Source organism: Pseudorca crassidens, chromosome 18 (genome assembly GCF_039906515.1).
Source record: "Pseudorca crassidens isolate mPseCra1 chromosome 18, mPseCra1.hap1, whole genome shotgun sequence".
In the NCBI taxonomy this organism is placed as follows: Eukaryota; Metazoa; Chordata; class Mammalia; order Artiodactyla; family Delphinidae; genus Pseudorca; species Pseudorca crassidens.
The window spans coordinates 55333876-55354315 of NC_090313.1; the positions used below are offsets into that span (position 1 = coordinate 55333876).

The 20440-nt window shown below is 38.2% G+C and overlaps 1 protein-coding gene and 1 non-coding gene across 6 annotated transcripts in view; one reads left to right on the forward strand and one right to left on the reverse strand.

Moving 5' to 3' along the window:
• The window catches only part of MTRF1 (mitochondrial translation release factor 1), a 69228-nt gene that overhangs the window by 15945 nt on the left and 32843 nt on the right, over window positions 1–20440 (reverse strand). For all 5 annotated transcript variants that reach the window (XM_067713165.1, XM_067713166.1, XM_067713168.1 and 2 more), the window contains one exon: window positions 13313–13485. In XM_067713165.1, the coding sequence (XP_067569266.1) occupies window positions 13313–13485 (173 nt within the window). The remainder of the gene's footprint in view (window positions 1–13312; window positions 13486–20440) is intronic.
• LOC137211500 (U6 spliceosomal RNA) lies at window positions 19651–19757 on the forward strand. The gene has a single exon (XR_010937107.1). It is a non-coding gene; the product is annotated as a U6 spliceosomal RNA (small nuclear RNA).

The following is a 20440-nucleotide window of genomic DNA, read 5'->3' on the forward strand; positions in this document are numbered from 1 at the left end:
AATATTTACCATAATAATAACATAACCACACAGAAAAACATTATTTCAGATGGTCTTTGAACATATTACTCTGACTGCTTTCTTGGTGGGTTACATTCTAAGGACAGAAATGTTAAACATTACTAAGTAGGTTACTGAAAAATTCTGAAACTATTTTATATATAGTATAATAAAGCAAAAAGTAAACATATTAAAAATTATTAAGAAAGGAGATTTTAACTCCAAGTGGAAAGATATAAAACAAAATGCAAAAAGGTGCAGGAAAGATACTCCCTGTAAATTTGAATTGGAAGTAATAATAATAGGAACCTTTGATTTAAAATCATATGTATTTCCTAATTATATCCACTGAAGAGTCTTGATGTAATAAGCACACTTTAGTAACAATGAGCAGACCTAGTACCCATACGTTGATTTCTGGATACATTCCCCACTAAAAAGAACCAGGTCTGACTCCAAGTCTGAGGCAGGAGAGTACAAGGTAGCCTGGGATGTCTATTATAGCAGAAAGCAAGTATGCACTCAAAGACTGATTGGGTCATTTCAAAAGGGGCTACCCTAAAAAGGCTACTATGGGCCAAAATGGGACAATTTGAACATTAAAAACAATAGCGACTGCCCAGCCTCAGCAATCACACAAGAAAAAGTAATAAAAGGAATCCAATAGAAAAGGAAGAAGTAGAACTGTCACTGTTTGCAGATGACATGATAATATACATAGAAAATCCTAAAGACAGCACCAAAAAACTTCTAGGGCTCATCAATGAATCTGGTGAAGTTGTAGGATACAAAACTAATATACATAAATACGTTGCATTTCTATATACTAACAACAAACTATCAGAAAGAGAAATTAAGACAACAACCCCATTTACAATAGCATCAAAAAGAATAGAATACCTAGGAATAAACCTACCTAAGGAGGTAAAAGACCTGTAACTCAGAAAACAACAAGACACTGATGAAAGAACCTGAAGATGATACAGATGAAAAAACATACTGTGTTCATAGATTAGAAGAATTTTATGTTAAAATGACCATACTACCCAAGGCAACCTACAGACTCAATGAAATCCCTATCAAAATACCAATGGCATTTTTCACAGAACTAGAACAAATAATTTTAAAATTTGTGTGGAAACTCAAGAAACCCCAAATAGCTGAAACAATCTTGAGAAAGAAGAACAGAGCTGGAGCTATCACACTCCCTAACCTCAGATTGCACCACAAAGCTACAGTAATCAAAACAGTATGGTACTGGCACAAAAACAGATACACAGATCAATGAAACAGAATAATGAGCCCAGAAGTAAACCCAAACACTTATGGTCAATTAATGTGCAACAAAGGAGGCAAGAATATACAATGGGGAAAAGACACCCTATTCAATAAGTGGTCCTGGGAAAACTGGACAGCTACATGTAAAGGAGTGAAATTAGAACATTTTCTCATTCCATATACAAAAATAAACTCAAAATGAATTTAAGATCTAAATGTAAGACCATAAAACTCCTAGAAGAAAATATAGGCAGAACACTCTTTGACATAAATTGTAGCAGTATTTTTTGGATATGTCTCCTAAAAGAAACAAAAACAAAAATAAACAAATGGGACCTAATCAAACTTAAATGCTTTTCCACAGCATAGGAAAAAATAGGTAAACAAAAAGACAACCTACTGAATGGGAGAAAATACTTGCTAATGATATGATGATAAGGGGTTAATATATAAAATATATAAACAGCTCATGTAACTCAACATTAAAAAAAACCAAACAACCCAGTCAAAAAATAGGCAGAAGACGTGAACAGACATTTTTCCAAAGAAGACATTCAGATGGCCAACAAGCACAGGACAAGAAACTCAACATCACTAATCATCAGAGAAATTCATATCAAAACCACAGTGAGATATCACCTCACACCTGTCAGAATGGGTATCATCAGAAAGACCACAAACAACAAGTATCAGTGGGGATGTGAAGAAATAGGAACCCTTATACACTTTAGGAATGTAAATTGGTGCAGCCACTGTGGAAAACAGTATGGAGGCTCCTCAAAAAACTAAAAACAGAACTACCATACAATCCAGCAATTCCATTCCTGGGGTGTATATCCAAAAAAACACGAAAACATTAATTCGAAAAGATATATGCACCACGGTGTTCACAGCAGCATTATTTACAATTGCCAAGGTATGGAAGCAACCTAAGTGTCCATCAACAGATGAATGGATAAAGAAGATGTGGTATATATATGCAATGGCATATTACTCAGCCATAAAAAATAATGAAATTTTGCCATTTGCAATAACATGGATGTATGTGGAGGGTACTGTGCTTAGTGAAATTAGTCAAAGACAAATACTGTATGATATCACTTATATGTGGAATCTAAAAAATAAAACAAACTAGTGAATATAGCAAAAAAGAAATAGACTCATAGATACACAGAACAAACCAGTGGTTACCAGTGGGGAGAGGGAAGGGGAGAGGGGAAGAACAGAGGTAGGGGAGTAAGATATACAGTAAATGTACGTTTATAAAATAAATGAGCCACAAGGATATATTGTACAGCACAAAGGAACATAGCCAATATCTTATAAAAACTATAAAACTTAAAAAAATTGTGAATCACTATGTTGTACACCTGAAGCTAATAGAATATTGTAAATCGACTATACCTCAATTTAATAAGAAAGAAAAACAATAGTGATTATAACTCATTGAATTTAAAAAATCCATAGGTCTATAATGAGGTCAATATATGAAATTCAATATATGAGTTTATAATGAGGTAAAATAAAAGAGAAAGAGAGGAGGAGCTTCAAGATGGCAGAAGAGTAAGACACAGAGATCACCTTCCTCTCGACAAATACATCAGAAATACATCTACATGTGGAACAGCTCCTACAGAACACCTACTGACGCTGGCAGATGACCTCAGACCTCCCAAAAGGCAAGAAACTTCCCATGTACCTGGGTAGCGTAAAAGAAAAAAGAAAAAACAGACAAAGAATAGGGACGGGACCTGCACCAGTGGGAGGGAGCTCTGAAGGAGGAAAGGTTTCCACACACTAGGAAGCCCCTTCGCGGGCAGAGACTGTGGGTGGCAGAGGGGGGAAGCTTCAGAGCCAAGGAGGAGAGCACAGCAACAGGGGTGCAGAGGGCAAAGCGGAGAGATTCCCACACAGAGGATCGGTGCCAACAGGCACTCACCAGCCCGAGAGGCTTGTCTGCTCACCCGCCAGGACGGGTGGGGGCTGGGAGCTAAGGCTCGGGCTTCAGAGGTCGGATCCCCCAGAGAGGACTGAGGTTGGCTGCGTGAACAGAGCCTGAAGGGGGCTAGTGCGCAACAGCTAGCCGGGAAGGAGTCCGGGAAAAAGTCTGGAGCTGCCAAAGAGGCAAGAGACTTTTTCTTGCTCCCTTGTTTCCTGCTGCGCGAGAAGAGGGGATTAAGAGCGCCGCTTAAAGGAGCTCCAGAGACGGGTGCGAGCCGCGGCTATCAGTGCGGACCCCAGAGACGGGCATGAGACGCTAAGGCTGCTGCTGCCGCCACGAAGAAGCCTGTGTGCAAGCACAGGTCACTGTCCACATCTCCCCTCCCGGGAGCCTGTGCAGCCCGCCACTGCCAGGGTCCCGTGATCCAGGGACACCTTCCCCAGGAGAACACACGGCGCGCCTCAGGGTGGTGCAACGTCATGCTGGCCTCTGCCGTCTCAGGCTCGCCCCACATCCGAACCCCTCCCTCCCCCACCCCGCCCCTTGCCTGAGTGAGCCAGAGACCCCGAATCAGCTGCTCCTTTAACCCCATCCTGTCTGGGCGGGGAACAGACGCCCTCAGGCGACCTACAGGGAGAGGCGGGTCCAAATCCAAAGCTGAATCCCGGGAGCTGTGCGAACAAAGAAGAGAAAGGGAAATCTCTCCCAGCAGCCTCAGGAGCAGCGGATTAAATCTCCACAATCAACTTCATGTACCCTGCATCTGTGGAATACCTGAATAGACAACGAATCATACCAAATTGAGGAGGTGGACTTTGGGAGCAACGATATATATATATTTTTTCCCCTTTTTCCCTTTTTGTAAGTGTGTATGTGTATGCTTCTGTGTGTGATTTTGTCTGTATAGCTTTGCTTTTACCGTTTGTCCTAGGGTTCTGTCTGTCGGTTTTTTTTATTACTTAAAATATATTTTTTCTTAAAAATTATTTTTATTTTAATAACTTTATTTTACTTTATTTTATCTTCTTTCTTTCTTTTTTTTCTGAGCTGTGTGGAGGACAGACTCTTGGTGCCCCAGCCAGGCATCAGGGCTGTGCCACTGAGGTGGGAGAGCCAAGTTCAGGACACTGGTGCACAAGAGACCTCCCAGCTCCACATAATATCGAATGGCAAAATTCTCCCAGAGATCTCCATCTCAACGCCAAGACCCAGCTCCATTCAACGACCAGCAAGTTACACTGCAAGACACCCTATGACAAAGAACTAGCAAGACAGGAACACAACCCCATCCATTAGCACACATGCTGCCTAAAATCATATTAAAGCCACAGACACCCCAAAACACACCACCAGACATGGACCTGCCCACCAGAAAGACAAGATCCAGCCTCATCCATCAGAACACAGGCACTAGTCCCCTCCACCAGGAAGCCTACACAACCCACTGAACCAACCTTAGCCACTGGGGACAGATACCAAAATAAAAAGGGAACTACGAACCTGCAGCCTGCAGAAAGGAGACCCCAAACACAGTAAGTTTAACAAAATGAGAAGACAGAGAAACACACAGCAGATGAAGGAGCAAGGCAAAAACCCACCAGACCTAACAAGTGAAGAGGAAATAGGCAGTCTACCTGAAAAAGAATTCAGAATAATGATAGTAAAGATGATCCAAAATCTTGGAAATAGAATGGAGAAAATACAAGAAACGTTTAACAATGACCTAGAAGAACTAAAGAGCAAACAGAGATGAACAACACAATAAATGAAATTAAAAATTTTCTACAAGGGATCAATAGCAGAATAACAGAGGCAGAAGAACGGATAAGTGACCTGGAAGATAAAAGAGTGGAAATAACTACAGCAGAGCAGAAGAAAGAAGAAAGAATGAAAAGTATTGACAGTCTCAGAGACCTCTGGGACAACAATAAATGCACCAATATTCGAATTATAGGGGTCCCATAAGAAGAAGAGAAAAAGAAAGGGACTGAGAAAATATTTGAAGAGATTATAATTGAAAACTTCCCTAATATGGGAAAGGAAATAGGTACATCCAGGAAACACAGAGAGTCCTGTACAGGATAAATCCAAGGAGAAATATGCCAAGACACATATTAATCAAACTATCAAAAATTAAATACAAAGAACAAATATTAAAAGCAGCAAGGGAAAAACAAGTAACACATAAGGGAATCCCCATAATCCCTGCAAGCCAGAAGGGAGTGGCAGGACATATTTAAAGTGATGAAAGAGAAAAACCTACAACCAAGATTACTCTACCCAGCAAGGATGTCATTTAGATTTGACGGAGAAATCAAAGCTTTACAGAAAAGCAAAGGCTAAGAGAATTCAGCACCACCAAACGAGCTTTATAACAAATGCTAAAGGAACTTCTCTAGGCAGGAAACACAAGAGAAGGAAAAGACCTACAATAATAAATCTAAAACAATTAAGAAAATGGTAATAGGAACATACATATCGATAATTACCTTAAATGTAAATGGATTAAATGCTCCAACCAAAAGACACAGACTGGCTGAATGGATACAAAAACAAGACCCATATATATGCTGTCTACAAGAGACCCACTTCAGACCTAGGGACACATACAGACTGAAAGTGAGGGGATGGAAAAAGATATTCCATGCAAATGGAAATCAAATGAAAGCTGGAGTACCAATTCTCATATCAGACAAAACACACTTTAAAACAAAGACTATTACAAGAGACAAAGAAGGACACTACATAATGATCAAGGGATCAATCCAAGAAGATATAACAACTGTAAGTATTTATGCACCCAACATAGGAGTACCTCAATATATAAGGCAAATACTAACAGCCATAAAAGGGGAAATTGACACTAACACAATCATAGGAGGGGACTTTAACACCCCACTTTCACCAATGGACAGATCATCCAAAATGAAAATAAATAAGGAAACACAAGCTTTAAATGATACATTAAACAAGATGGACGTAATTGATATTCATAGAACATTCCATCCAAAAACAACAGAATACACATTCTTCTCAAGTGCTCATGGAACATTCTCCAGGATAGATCATATCTTGGGTCACAAATCAAGCCTTGGTAAATTTAAGAAAATTGAAATGATATCAAGTATCTTTTCTGACCACAACGCTATGAGACTAGATATCAATTACAGGAAAAAATCTGTAAGAAATACAAACACATGGAGGGTAAACAACACACTACTTAATAACTAAGAGATCACTGAAGAAATCAAAGAGGAAATCAGAAAATACCTTGAAACAAATGACAATGAAAACACAACGACTCAAAACCTATGGGATGCAGCAAAAGCAGTTCTAAGAGGGAAGTTTATAGCTATACAAGCCTACCTTAAGAAACAGTCCCTCCCAACAAGCCTCTTATATAGCCTCATTTACCAGAGGGCAGAGAGCAGAAGCAAGTAGAACTACAATCCTACAGCCTGTGGAACAAAAACCACATTCACAGAAAGATACACAAGATGAAAAGGCAGAGGGCTATGTACCAGATGAAGGAACAAGATACAACCTGAGAAAAACAACTAAATGAAGTGGAGATAGACAGCCTTCCAGAAAAAGAGTTCAGAATAATGATAGTGAAGATGATCCAGAACCTCGGAAAAAGAATGGAGGCACAAATCGAGAAGATGCAAGAAATGTCTAACAAAGACCTAGAAGAATTAAACAACAAACAAACAGAGATGAACAATACAATAACTGGAATGAAAACTACACTAGAAGGAATCAATAGCAGAATAACTGAGGCAGAAGAACGGATAAGTGACCCGGAAGACAGAATGGTGGAATTTACTGCTGCGGTACAGAATAAAGAAAAAAGAATGAAAAGAAATGAAGACAGCCTAAGAGACCTCTGGGACAACATTGAACGCAACAATGTTCGCATTATAGGGGTCCCAGAAGGAGAAGAGAGAGAGATAGGACCAGAGAAAATATCTGAAGAGATTATAGTCGAAAACTTCCCGAACATGGGAAAGGAAATAGCCACCCAAGTCCAGGAAGTGCAGCGAGTCCCATACAGGACAAACCCAAGGAGAAACACACCGAGACACATAGTAATCAAATTGGCAAAAATTAAAAACAAAGAAAAGTTATCGAAAGCAGCAAGGGAAAAATGAAAAATAACATACAAGGGAACTCCCATAAGGTTAACAGCTGAAATCTCAGCAGAAACTCTACAAGCCAGAAGGAAGTGGCATGATATACTTAAAGTGATGAAAGGGAAGAACCTACAACCAAGATTACTCTACCCGGCAAGAACCTCATTTAGATTCGATGGAGAAATCAAAAGCTTTACAGACAAGTAAAGGCTAAGAGAATTCAGCACCACCAAACCAACTCTCCAACAAATGCTAAAGGAACTTCTCTAAGTGGGAAACACAAGAGAAGAAAAGGACCTACCAAAAAAAAAAACCCCAAAACAATTATGAAAATGATTATAGGAACATACAAATCGATAATTACCTTAAATGTGAATGGATTAAATGCTCCAACCAAAAGACACAGGCGTGCTGAATGGATACAAAAACAAGATCCATATATATGCTGTCTACAAGAGACCCACATCAGACCTAGGGACACATACAGACTGAAAGTGAGGGGATGGAAAAAGATATTCCATGCAAATGGAAATCAAAAGTAAGCTGGAGTAGCTATACTTGTATCAGATAAAGTAGACTTTAAAATAAAGAATGTTACAAGAGACAAGGAAGGGCACTACCTAATAATCAAGGGATCAATCCAAGAAGAAGATATAACAATTATAAATATATATGCACCCAACATAGGAGCACCTCAATACATAAGACAACTGCTAACAGCTATAAAAGAGGAAATCGACAGTAACACAATAATAGCAGGGGACTTTAACACCTCAATTACACCAATGGACAGATCATCCAAAATTAAAATAAATAAGGAAACAGAAGCTTTAAATGACACAATAGATCAGATAGATTTAATTGATATTTATAGGACATTCCATCCAAAAACAGCAGATTACACTTTCTTCTCAAGTGCGCACGGAACATTCTCCAGGATAGATCACATCTTGGGTCACAAATCAAGCCTCAGTAAATTTAAGAAAATTGAAATCATATCAAGCATTTTTTCTGACCACAACGCTATGAGATTAGAAATAAATTACAGGCAAAAATATGTAAAAAACACAAACACATGGAGGCTAAACAATACGTTACTAAATAACCAAAAGATCACTGAAGAAATCAAAGAGGAAATCAAAAAATACCTAGAGACAAATGACAATGAAAACACGATGATCCAAAACCTATGGGATGCAGCAAAAGCAGTTCTAAGAGGGAAGTTTATAGCTATACATGCCTACCTCAAGAAACAAGAAAAATCTCAAGTAAACAATCTAAACTTATACCTAAAGGAACTAGAGAAAGAAGAACAAAACCCAAAATTAGCAGAAGTAAAGAAATCATAAAGATCAGAGCAGAAATAAATGAAATAGAAACAAAGAAAACAATAAGAAAGATCAATAAAACTAAAAGTTGGTTCTTTGAGAAGATAAACAAAATTGATAAACCATTAGGCAGACTCATCAAGAAAAAGAGGGAGAGGACTCAAATCAATAAAATTAGAAATGAAAAAGGAGAAGTTAAAACAGACACCGCAGAAATACAAAGCATCCTAAGAGACTACTACAAGCAACTCTATGCCAATAAAAGGGACAACCTGGAAGAAATGGACAAATTCTTAGAAAGGTATAACCTTCCAAGACTGAACCAGGAAGAAACAGAAAATATGAACAGACCATCACACGTAAGGAAATTGAAACTGTGATTAAAAATCTTCCAACAAACAAATGTCCAGGACCAGATGGCTTCACAGGTGAATTCTATCAAACATTTAGAGAAGAGCTAACATCCATCCTTCTCAAACTCTTCCAAAAAATTGCAGAGGAAGGAACACTCCCAAACTCATTTTATGAGGCCACCATCACACTCATAGGATCATACACCATGATCAAGTGGTATTTTTGCCAGGGATGCAAGGATTCTTCAATATATGCAAATCAGTCAATGTGATACACCATACTAACAAATTGAAGAATAAAAACCATATGATCAAAAAAACCCAAAAAAACCCCATATGATCAACTCAGTAGATGCAAAAAAGCTTTCGACAAAATTCAACACCCATTTATGATAAAAACTCTCCAGAAAGTGGGCATAGAGGGAAACTACCTCAACATAATAAAGGCCATATATGACAAACCCACAGCAAACATCATTCTCAATGGTGAAAAACTGAAAGCATTTCCTCTAAGATGAGGAACGAGACAAGGATGTCCACTCTCACCACTATTATTCAACATAGTTTTGGAAGTCCTAGCCATGGCAATCAGAGAAGAAAAAGAAATAAAAGGAATACAAATTGGTAAAGAAGATGTAAAACTGTCACTGTTTGCAGATGACATGATACTATACATAGAGAATCCTAAAGATGCCACCAGAAAATTACTAGGGCTAATCAATGAATTTGGGAAAGTTGCAGGATACAAAATTAATGCACAGAAATCTCTTGCATTCCTGTACACTAATGATGAAAAATCTGAAAGAGAAATTATGGAAACACTCCCATTTACTAATGCAACAAAAAAAATAAAATACCTAGGAATAAACCTACCTAGGGAGCCAAAAGACCTGTATGCAGAAAACTATAAGACACTGATGAAAGAAATTAAAGTTGATACCAACTGATGGAGAGATATACCATGTGCTTCGATTGGAAGAATCAATACTGTGAATATGACTATACTACCCAAAGTAATCTACAGATTCAATGCAATCGCTATCAAATTACCATGGCATTTTTTACAGAACTAGAACAAATCATCTCAAAATTTGCATGGAGACACAAAAGACCCCAAATAGCCAAAGCAGTCTTGAGGGAAAAAAACGCAGCTTGAGGAATCAGACTCCCTGACTTCAGACTATACTACAAAGCTACAGTAATCACGACAATATGGTACTGGCACAAAAACAGAAACATAGATCAATGGAACAAGGTAGAAAGCCCAGAGATAAACCCATGCACCTATGGTCAACTAATCTATGACAAAGGAGGCAAGGATATACAATGGAGAAAAGACAGCCTCTTCAATACATGGTGCTGGGAAAACTGGACACCTACATGTAACAGAATGAAATTAGAACACTTCCTAACACCATACACAAAAATAAACTCAAAATGGATTCAAGACCTAAATGTAAGACCTAACATTATCAAACTCTTAGAGGAAAGCATAGGAAGAACACTCTTTGACATAAATCACAGCAAGATCTTTTTTGATCCACCTCCTAGAGTAATGGAAATAAAAACAAAAATAAACAAATGGGACCTAATGAAACTTCAAAGCTTTTGCACAGAAAAGGAAACCATAAACAAGACAAAAAGACAGCCCTCAGAATGGGAGAAAATATTTGCAAACAAATCAACGGACAAAGGATTAATCTCCAAAATATATAAACAGCTCATGCAGCTCAATATTAAACAAACAACCCAATCCAAAAATGGGCAGAAGACCTAAACAGACATTTCTCCAAAGAAGATATACAGATTGCCAACAAACACATGAAAAGAATGCTCAACATCACTAAATATTAGAGAAATGCAAATCAAAACTACAATGAGATACCATCTCACACCGGTCAGAATGGTCATCATCAAAAAATATACAAACAATAAATGCTGGAGAGGGTGTGGAGAAAAGGGAACCCTCTTGCACTGTTGGTGGGAATGTAAATTGATACAGCCACTATGGAGAACAGTATGGAGGTTCCTTAAAAAACTAAAAATAGAACTACCATACGACCCAGCAGTCCCACTACTGGGCATATACCCGGAGGAAACCATAATTCAAAAAGAGTCATGTACCAAAATGTTCACTGCAGCTCTATTTACAATAGCCAGGACATGGAAGCAACCTAAGTGTCCATCAACAGATGAATAGATAAAGAAGATGTGGCACATATATAGAATGGAATATTACTCAGCCATAAAAAGGAACGAAACTGAGTTATTTGTAGTGAGGTGGATGGACCTAGAGTCTGTCATACAGAGTAAAGTAAGTCAGAAAGAGAAAAACAAATAGTGTATGCTAACACATATATATGTAATCTAAAAAAAAGAAAATAGAAGAACCTAGGGGCAAGACAGGAATAAAGATGCAGACCTACTAGAGAATGGACTTGAGGATACGGGGAGGGGGAAGGGTAAGCTGGGACAAAGTGAGAGAGTGGCACGGACATATATACACTACCAAACGTAAAATAGATCGCTAGTGGGAAGCAGCCACATAGCACAGGGAGATCAGCTCGCTGCTTTCTGACCACCTGGAGGGGTGGGATAGGGAGGGTGGGAGGGAGGGAGATGCAAGAGGGAAGAGATATGGGGACATATGTATATGTATAACTGATTCACTTTGTTATAAAGCAGAAACTGACACGCCATTGTAAAGCAATTATACTCTAATAAAGATGTTAAAAACAACAAAAAAAGAAAGAGAGCAAGAAGAAAGGAGGAGAGAAGGTAGTGGGGAGGAATGTTCCTTACAGAAAAGAATGCCAGGTAATACATGTAGAAGGAATGGTAGAATTAGAAAATCACCATTTTGCAATCCCAAACTAAATAACTAATTCAGGCAAAGATCACTAATGGATGTTAAAACCATGGAAGAAAAGTTGTTGGGAATAGGACATATTACCCTAGAGATTGCTTAGTAATTACAAAGGGAAAAATACACTTTCATAATGGAGATATTTTTGTGGTCACCATCTTAAATAAATGCTCAAACCAGTCCTCACTAAGAGTTGGACAATATGATATTCTATGCCTTCTGATAAGTTGCAACATGAATATAACTACATCTGAAAAGTATTCTTGCTCAAAATGTATAACCTGAATAGAATGGAACATTTAAATATAACTTTCAATACAACATAGGACATAAAGGAACAATTTAAAGAATACTATGAGGAAACAATCAGATGAATGCAGATGTGGAACATTCTGTAAGGCAAATGGTTTAGACTCTTCAAAAAGTCAATGTCATTAAAAGAAAAAAAAAAAGAAAGGTTGGGAGACTGGTTCCAGACTTAAAGAGATATAACAACCAACTGCAATAAGTGAAATTTGACGGGATCCTGGTTAAAAAAATTGCTGTAAAAATAAATTGTGATATTGTGATTTATAATAATATATATTTGTCCAGTTCTCACCCTAAGCCCCTTTCAACCACACTTGAGTTTATGTTAATGGGGTGATATTTGGAAAGCCTCTAGATAACCACAGGACAGGGGCTGATCCTAGGGGAACCAACCACATGATTAGAGGGTTGGAACTTTCATCTCCACTGCACTCCCAACCTCCAGGGAGCAGAATCCCCAAAGCCCGATGATTTAACCAAACATGTCTATGTATGGAAGCCTCCATAAAAATCCCCAAAGCACAGGGTTCAGAGAGCTGCCAGGGCTGATGAACACATGAAGCTGCTGGAAGGGTAGCGAGCCTGGAGAGGGTACAGAAGCTCTGCACCTCTTCCCACATACTTTGTCCTATGCACTTCTTCCATCTGTTTATTCCTGAGTTGTATCTTTTGTAATTAGCCAGTAGTCTAGTAAGTAAGCTGTTTTCCTGAGTTCTGTAAGCCACTTTAGTATTATTTAACCTAAGGAGGGGGTCATGGGAACATCCAGATGGATAACCAGTTGATCAGAAACACAGAAGACAACCAGGCCTTGTGATTGGCCTCTGAAGCAGAAGGGTAGGCTCTCTTGTGGGACTGAGTCTAGCCTGTAGGATCTGACGCCATCTCCAGGTAGATGGGGTCAGAACTGAGTTGAACTGTAGGACGACCACATGCTGTCCACAGAGAACTGAAGAAGTACTTCGTCGGGGGGTAATGAACTCCATACATTTGGAGTGCAGAAGTACTCTGTGAGTATACAGAACACACAGGACTTTTTCCTAGACAATAAAATTCTGGTTGATCTTCATAGATAATGGTATAGAGTTTAGGTAGGAGGTTACCTCATCTGGTTGAGGGAGGACAATAACCGACATCGTTCCCGTGTGAATACGCTGCATCCTTGACGACAGGCCCACCTCAGGAATTCGCTGAACTCGGTGAATCCCACCTTCATACTTCAAATGCTTATAGACATTGTCACCGGAAATTCGGGCGGCTGCATGATGTAGCCCACCTATGAAAAAATGTTCCAGCAATATTAATGAATTCTACTTTGAAAGGGATCAGGATCTTAGATGCCCTTAATGTAAGGCCTGGATGTGAGCATAGAGCCTGACATGAGAACATAAGGTAGGTACAAAACTATATTTTCCCAATGTTAGTGAATTAATATATAAAAGGAAACATACCAAAATATTATTTATGGTTACCTCTGGAGAATAGAATAACAGCATGTTTTTCATTTTACTTTCTATACTTTTTTTGTTGCTAAGTTTTATATAAATGAACAAATTTCACTTTTCCAAAAATAGTATTAGAAAAAAAGAATAGTGGGGTGTTTTCTACATTGAACTATACCATGCAATCTAGGCTGACTTGGTGCCATATATAAAAGACTGTTCAGTAACATAGTAATTTGATAACGATGAATAATTCTATAGGTTCTCTCAAGTTCTCAAGAATCGATTGAAATTTATCTCTTGCTTATCTGTGGAGTGGGAAGATAAGCACAAAAAAATCTTAATGCCTAAGCTAGTTTCTTATTGACTATGTTTTTAAAAAATGTTTTTATTACAAAATAATATACATGGGAAACCACATGAATGAAATGTATAGTTCAAGATCAAGAAAAAGAACTTTGTTGGACTTCTTTGGCGGTCCAGAGGTTAAGACTCAGCACTTCCACTGCAGGGGGCACAGGTTCGATCCCTGATCAGGGAATTAAGATCCCACATGCCGCGCAGCACAGCCACAAAAAAAAAAAAAGAATTTTGTCAGGCACCCCCAAAGCCCTCTCACATGCCCCTTCCTAGTTACAATTCCCTCCCCTTCTCATGAATAACCATTATCCTTCTATTCCCTTCTTTATTATAATTTTATTACCTAATGTGCTGCCCTAGCTACTACAGTTTAGTCTTTTTTTTTTTTAAGATTTTGTAACATCTTTATTGGGGTATAATTGCTTTACAATGGTGTGTTAGTTTCTTACAGTTTAGTCTTGTCCATTTAAAAATTTTGATATGTCTTTCAAACCTCTCAGTCTGTAAGTTCGTCATCCATCTCTTTTGTTTACTTCATATTATCTGTTGAGGAACTAGGGCTATTGATAGACAGAAATTTCCCACGTTCTGTTCTTTTTTTAAATTATTTTTTTTTAAGTTTTAATTTTTTTTTCTGGTCTCTGACTATAATTAGCAAAATAGAAGGGCAATTACAGAAAATAGAAGGGCAATAAAAACATGTGAAATATTACCACAGGGATGCAATCAGCAAAATCCAGATGATCTGGGCTTCCCTGGTGGCGCAGTGGTTGGGAGTCCACCTGCCGATTCAGGGGCCAGGGGTTCGTGCCCCGGTCCGGGAAGATCCCACATGCCACAGAGCGGCTAGGCCCGTGAGCCATGGCTGCTGAGCCTGCGCATCCGGAGCCTGTGCTCCGCAACGGGAGAGGCCACAACAGTAAGAGGCCCACGTACCGCAAAAAAAAAAAAAAAAAAATCCAGATGATCTATAGGACAAATAATCTAGTTCCCTTAACAAATGAATTGCAAGGAAAAATATTAAAATTGAGGAGGTAGCTGTGGATTACAAGAGATTTAAGAGACATATCAACCAACTGCAACGTAAGGAAGTTACTTAGGTTTCAGTCTGAACAAAAACTATACAAAAAAATTTATGAGCAGGGAAATGTGAACACTCACTGGATATTTGATTATACTAAGGAATTTTTGGGGGGGGGGTCTGATAATAGCAAAGTGACTATGTGGTGTTTTTTTTTAGTAAGTGCTTACCTTTTTTTTTTTTTCACACACACACACTGTATTTTCTTCTTACAAGAGATAAACTGACACCAAGCATTGTAAATGGATGACCACAACAAAATCAACAATGACTGCAATTACCAAACACACTCACACTATGTCATAATATTGACATTCAGTCCAGTAATCCTCCACTGTAACAGCTCCTTTACTTTGCAGTGATAATTGATTTGTATACTTTTTGCCTCTGAGTCCTTGTGGAATATTTTTTTTTATTCAAACAGAAAGTCACAAAAATTATAATGATCCTTATCAGTTCACTCAGTCCCATGTAATTAATTTTTTTTTCATCTTGATCTTTTGTTAGCACTTTTATGAATTCATCAGTTTTCCATTAGAGTTCTGAAAATGCTTATTCATTCAGTTCAGCAGTATAGTCAGTTACCAGAAACCTGTACTTGTCAGAGTCTTTTCCATGAATTCCTTGAAAATGAAACCCTTTTATAGGAACATTTTGGCAAAAGCATCAGAGTACACCCAGAACTGTCCGTAAATGACAAAAGACTTAAAAATGACCACGGTTAAAGATTTGATGAAAGTTCATAATAATGCAATTGACAAGGAAATTTAGTTATTTCTGAGATATACATTTTAAATAACTAGAATTATGACTTATAACATTACACCAGAACGTATAAGATTTTTAGAAATTTCATGTAATGTCTGAAACATTTATGTTAACATATTTCCATACAAATAACCCAAAGAAAGTTTAGTATTAGTTGTTTTTTTAGTTTTTTTGTTTTTTTATACTGCAGGTTCTTATTAGTCATCAATTTTATACACATCAGTGTATACATGTCAATCCCAATCGCCCAGTTCATCACACCACCATCCCCACCTCACCGCAGTTTTCCCCCCTTGGTGTCCATATGTTTGTTCTCTACATCTGTGTCTCAACTTCTGCCCTGCAAACCAGTTCATCTGTATCATTTTTCTAGGTTCCACATACATGCGTTAATATACAATATTTGTTCTTCTCTTTCTGACTTACTTCACTCTGTATGAGTCTCGAGATCCATCCACGTCTCAACAAATGACTCAATTTCGTTCCTTTTTATGGCTGAGTAATATTCCATTGTATGTACCACATCTTCTTTATCCATTCATCTGTTGATGGGCATTTAGGTTACTTCCATGACCCGGCTATTGTAAATAGTGCAGCAATGAACACTGGGGTCCATGTGTCTTTTCGAATTATGGTTTTCTCTGGGTATATGCCCAGTAGTGGGACTGCTGGATCATATGGTAATTCTATTTTTATTTTTTTAAGGAACCTCCATACTGTTCTCCATAGTGGCTGTATCAATTTACATTCCCACCAACAGTGCAAGAGGGTTCCCTTTTCTCCACACCCTCTCCAGCATTTGTTGTTTGTAGATTTTGATAAGCCCATTCTAACTGGTATGAGGTGATATCTCATTGTAGTTTTGATTTGCATTTCTCTAATAGTGATGTTGAGCAGCTTTTCATGTGCTTCTTGGCCATCTGTATGTCTTCTTTGGAGAAATGTCTATTTAGGTCTTCTGCCCATTTTTGGATTGGGTTGTTTGTTTAATATTGAGCTGCATGAGCTGTTTATATATTTTGGAGATTAATCCTTTGTCCGTTGATTTGTTTGCAAATATTTTCTCCCATTCTGAGGGCTGTCTTTTTGTCTTGTTTATGGTTTCCTTTTCTGTGCAAAAGCTTTGAAGTTTCATTAGGTCCCATTTGTTTATTTTTGTTTTTATTTCCATTACTCTAGGAGGTGGATCAAAAAAGATCTTGCTGTGATTTATGTCAAAGAGTGTTCTTCCTATGCTTTCCTCTAAGAGTTTGATAATGTTAGGTCTTACATTTAGGTCTTGAATCCATTTTGAGTTTATTTTTGTGTATGGTGTTAGGAAGTGTTCTAATTTCATTCTGTTACATGTAGGTGTCCAGTTTTCCCAGCACCATGTATTGAAGAGACTGTCTTTTCTCCATTGTATATCCTTGCCTCCTTTGTCATAGATTAGTTGACCACGGGTGCGTGGGTTTATCTCTGGGCTTTCTACCTTGTTCCATTGATCTATGTTTCTGTTTTTGTGCCAGTACCATATTGTCGTGATTACTGTAGCTTTGTAGTATAGTCTGAAGTCAGAGAGTCTGATTCCTCCAGCTCTGCTTTGTTCCCTCAAGACTGCTTCAGCTATTCGGGGTTTTTTTGTCTCCATACAAATTTTAAGATGATTTTTTGTAGTTCCGTAAAAAAATGCCATTGGTAATTTGATATGGATTGCATTGAATCTGTAGATTACTTTGGGTAGTATAGTCATTTTCACAATATTGATTCTTCCAATTCAAGAACATGGTGTATCTCTCCATCTGTTGGTATTATCTTTAATTTCTTTCATCAGTGTCTTATAGTTTTCTGCATACAGGTCTTTTGGCTCCCTAGGTAGGTTTATTCCTAGGTATTTTATTCTTTTTGTTGCAATGGTAAATGGGAGTGTTTCCATAATTTATCTTTCAGATTTTTCATCATTAGTGTACAGGAATGCAAGAGATTTCTTTGCATTAATTTTGTACCCTGCAACTTTCCCAAATTCATTGATTAGCTCTAGTAGTTTTCTAGCGGCATCTTTAGGATTCTCTATGTATAGTATCATGTCATCTGCAAACAGTGACAGTTTTACTTCTGCTTTTCCAATTTGTATTCCTTTTATTTCTTTTTCTTCTCTGATCGCCGTGGCTAGGACTTCCAAAACTATGTTGAATAATAGTGGTGAGAGTGGACATCCTTGTCTCGTTCCTCATGTTAGAGGAAATTCTTTCAGTTTTTCACCATTGAGAATGATGTTTGCTGTGGGTTTGTCGTACATGGCCTTTATTATATTGAGGTAGGTTCCCTCTATGCCCACTTTCTGAAGAGGTTTAATTTTTTAAACAATTCTTTTTTAAAAAATATATTTATTCATTATTTACCTATTTTGGCTGTGCTGGGTCTTAGTTGCAGCACGTGGGATCTTCGCTGTGGCATGCATGTGGGATCTAGTTCCCTGACCAGGGATTGAACCCAGGCCCCCTGCATTAGGAGCATGGAGTCTTATCCACTGAATCACCAGGGAAGTCCCCCATGGTCTGGTTTTGCTGACTGCATACTCTTGGAGTGATTCAACCTGTTTTTCTGCCCTCTTTACTGGCTGCAATTGGGCAGCTGGATCCAGAAACTGGATCATCAGCTTGAGGTCCTTGGCCAGACAACAAGAGAGTTCCCACTGTAAGGTCTGGGCTACAGAGAAAAGCAATCACAGAGCTCTTCAAGGATGCCAGGGCTCCCTTCACAAATTTATTTCTCAGAGTTATGGTGAAATGTATGTCTTCTGTACACACAAAATTAACCACCACATTACTTTAAGTGACCTATCCCTGAATTCAATGGTTGAGCACAGAATAACAAAACATATTTATAAACATTAATCTGTTGGAAGAGATGATGTAATATATTTCATAGACTCCCTTTAACTTGAAAAATATTTCAATTCCTTAGGTACCAGGAATACAGAATAGTGTCAGACCTACACTACATATCAAGAGCCATCACCCTCCATTGCTTCCACAATGACTATCTTGTAATTATTTAGTTTCGATTATTTATGTAGTGGTTGAGTATTTCCCCTATCTGTCCCAATGTCACAAAACTACAAGACTTTAAGTCATTTGATATATGAATTTTTGCATGAAAATGTATTTTTTTCCAATCTTAGCTGTTAGTGCTGTATCTCTGTGATTCTATTTCAATTAAACATTAAATATATATACATATAATTTCTTATAAATTTATTTTTTAATTTATTTTTGGCTGCGTTGGGTCTTTGTTGCTGCGTGCGGGCTTTCTCTAGTTGTGGCAAGTGAGGGTTACTCTTCTCAGTGTGCGGGCTTCTCATTGCGGTGGCTTCTCTTGTTGTGGAACATGGGTTCTAGGTGCGTGGGCTTCAGTAGTTGTGGCACACGGGCTCAGTAGTTGTAGCTTGAGGGCTCTAGAGCGCAGGCTCAGTAGTTGTGGCACACAGGCTTAGTTGCTCCGTGGTACATGGGATCTTCCCGGACCAGGGCTTGAACCCGTGTCCCCTGCATTGGCAGGCGGATTCTTAACCACTGTGCCATCAGCGAAGCCCATACATATAATTTAATATACATACTTTATAGGGCAGGTATCTTTTCCTCTTTCTCTAGCTTATTTATTTTCTGGCTGCGCCATGCAGCATGCAGGATCTTACTTCGCTGACCAGGGATCAAACCCAGGCCCTGGCAGTGAAAGCAACAAGTCCTAACCACTGGACCACCAGGGAATTCCTGAAAATTTTTTCTTTTTTAATCAAAGACCTTTTTTTGTGCTCACTTCAGCAGCACATATACTAAAATTGGAACGCTACAGAGAAGATTAGCATGGCCCCTGCGCAAGGATGACCCACAAATTTGCGAAGCATCCCATATTTTTTAACTAATAAGGACCTACTGTATAGCACAGGGAGCTCTACTGAATATTCTGTAATGGCCTATATGGGAAAAGAATATGAAAAGGAGTGGATATATGTGTATGTATAACTGATTCACTTTGCTGTACACCTGAAACTAACACAACATTGTAAATCCACTATATTCCAATAAAAAAATAAAACAAAATAAAATAAAAGTTCTTTTACTTTCTAAAATGTCTTTATTTTATTTTGCTACTGAGTTAATGTAACTAAAAGAAATATTTCCCAACCATTGTTTGGGCTGCTCTGGGCACCTGAAACGGAATCTCTCTTCCTGTTATTAAGTTCATCTCCCTTTCATTATTGAAAGTTGAATTCAAAATATACGTCTCAGCGATTACATTCTCTCTTTCATATGCTGGTGTTTCTCATTACATTCTTGAAACTCTCTCCTCTCCTGCTTCCAAAATATTATACTGTTCTCATCCCTTTTCCTGCTTCTCTGACCCCTCTTTTTCTTTTGCCAACTAGTTTATCTTTCTAAATACGGCCATTCTCCAACGTTTGGTACCCTGAATATTCCCTCTCTATAAACTCTCCCTCACTTATTCTCTCTCAGTATCAGACATTATCTCTGTGCTAACAGCTATCAAATCGCTCTCCTCAATTCTATCCTCTCACCAAAGCTCTGGCTACACGACTT